This window comes from Vespa velutina, chromosome 12, assembly GCF_912470025.1.
Source record: "Vespa velutina chromosome 12, iVesVel2.1, whole genome shotgun sequence".
In the NCBI taxonomy this organism is placed as follows: domain Eukaryota; kingdom Metazoa; phylum Arthropoda; class Insecta; order Hymenoptera; family Vespidae; genus Vespa; species Vespa velutina.
In genome coordinates, this window is record NC_062199.1 from 1,210,001 (window position 1) to 1,212,500 (window position 2,500).

At 25.3% G+C, this 2,500-nt stretch overlaps 1 protein-coding gene across 13 annotated transcripts in view; it reads left to right on the plus strand.

Annotated features, from left to right (window-relative positions):
• Positions 1–2,500, plus strand: part of LOC124953495 (longitudinals lacking protein-like) — a 237,120-nt gene that overhangs the window by 88,195 nt on the left and 146,425 nt on the right. Inside the window, exon 7 of one of the 13 annotated variants that reach the window (XM_047504972.1) lies at positions 2,402–2,500. This exon is cut by the window's right edge and continues 132 nt beyond it. The exons of the other annotated variants lie outside the window; for them this stretch is intronic. Within the exon in view, the coding sequence (XP_047360928.1) occupies positions 2,402–2,500 (99 nt within the window). The remainder of the gene's footprint in view (positions 1–2,401) is intronic. 13 annotated transcript variants of the gene reach the window in all.

The window sequence follows — 2,500 nt, forward strand, 5'->3', positions numbered from 1 at the left end:
GAAAATACTGCAAATTAGATAATATAAATGCTATGATCGTTTTAAGAAAATTTTTGTACACGAAGGAAAAAGAAGTGTTCTCTCTCTCTCTCTCTTTTTTTTATTTTTTTTTTTTCTTTCTTTCTTTCTTTTCCCCCATTTTTTATTCTCTTTGGAAATCAATAAAAATATCTGTAATCTTTCTTCCTTTCTTTCTAATTCTCTTTTTCTCTCTTTCTTCATAAATCAAAAAGATATAATATTAGAATTAATCGTTTCTTTTTTGATAATCTACTTTAGAAAATATTGACGACACAATGATAAAAACTTCGCAATGGATTATAGTTCATTGGGTGAGTGAATTAGAATTTAATTTCGTATTGATGTGAAATATTTGTGAATATTGATATGTATTCAATATTTATTTAGACGTAAAATTAAATATGCTTATTATCAAATTATAAAGCTAACCATTTATCTCAGAGAAAAGAAACATTTCAAACAATTCAATATACAATTTCTCTGGCTAAACGGTTAAATATTATAAGTATTAATTAATTACTATTTCATTATGTTCCAGCAAATGTTCCATCACATTAATTATCAAATCGTTAAATATCAATGAATCAAAATATTCGATCGATGATATTCTATCGTATTACGAGTTATCGTCGAAGTCTTTGATTGACAAAAAAAAAAAAAAAAAAAAAAAAAAAAAAAAAAAAAAAAAAAAAAAAAAGGAAAATTTGTTTCACAAATTGCATTAAAAATAAATCGAAAAAAATGAAAAGAAAATTTAATAATTATTTCGATAGATCAATTAGAATCTGATTGTTAATTAGAATTTAAAATCGTTTCATCATCGTAACGAGTTATTATCGATAACTTTATCCTTATCGTTAAATGGATTGGATTTATTTTGTTTACAGAAACGCAGGATAATCAGCCGAAGTCAAAGAAACATAGAAATAAAAGGAAAGATAAGAAACAGAAATGTCCATGTACAAGCTGTTCAAGTTCCTTCGATCATAATGGTAGTCTGACAATGCATATGAAATAAAAATGCAATCATCCACCAAGATTTAAATGTCCTCATTGCTGTTATCAATGTAAGCAAAGGAATAGCGTTTATAGGCATAGTAGAAGACATCACGAGGAACTTGATGTTTATGCGATCGACATTGTCGAGAAACGCGTGCACAAATCATAAAGAAATTATTTTCTATACTTTCGAATATTTTTTTTTCTTTTTTTTTTTTTTTCATATACGAATGGAAGAAAAAAAAAAAGAAAAAACGAGTTTGATCTGGCGTTTGATTTGTCTCGGTGTTTTTTTTTCTTTTCTTTTTTTTTAAATCGTAGTCTAGTAACGTCTAATTTTAATTTATATTATAATATATATTATAATATATATATATATATATATATATATAATTATTTAATTTATATTATAATATATTATAAATATTCAATATATTATATTGAATATTATCTTCCTTTATCTTCAATTCTATTGCTATCGGCTTGTATTTAATTACGGAATAAAGAGAAATCCCTGATATCATTTTATTATTATTATATATATATATATATATTATTGTATAAATATTTATTATATATATATATATATATTTATATATATTATTTTATATATCTAAGAAGAAAGATTAATTAGGAACTCCATCATTACTATCGGGTTTGAATTGCCCGTAAAGTTTGTGTCCGATTTGTCTTCGAATGAGATGGAAAGAAAAAGAAATAAAAAAAAAAAATGTATTATACATTGAAATATACGAAGAAACGACATAAACTTTTCGGACGATGTAATAAATAAATATAAATTTCCCGTAGTTATAGGGTTAAGGGTTAAAGGTATCAATGAGAATTAGCCATATCCTTCTTTATGTTAATTCTTAATAGTTATTACCCAATATATCTTAACTATGTTCCTCAACGACACGACGATTTGTCCAATCGAACCAGACATTACGATCCCCCTCCCCCGTAACAAATTAAAAACTTATTGATCGTTCTTCAATATCAATTGAAACGCGATCATAAAAAAATGAGTTATAATTTGCAAATCTTGATCAATGATTTTTAATGTTGGACAAGCTCAGTTAATAACGAATTAGGATTATGAAAAGAATTATTATCGTCAAAAAGATGAAGAAAAAGGAAAATAAATAAATAAATAAATAAATAAATAAATAAAATCTTGTTTATATTTTATAGGAATATAGATCGATATAAAGTTTTTGATCATTTCTTCGGTCTAAATGCTGTTTAGTAAAAGAAAACGAGAAAAAGAAACAAAAGAAAAAGAAACGTTTAATCATCGATAACCAGTTACATATCGTAAAGTTATTTATCATCTTTTAAATGTTTCAAAATCAATGACTTGCACTATTCTTGTTTTCAGAGATATACCATGTCCAGGGGCTAAAGGTCAGATGGCAAAATGGCACGAGTGGTAAGAGGAAAAGGTTTCAATGTCCAAACTGTGCAAATGCGTTCGTTC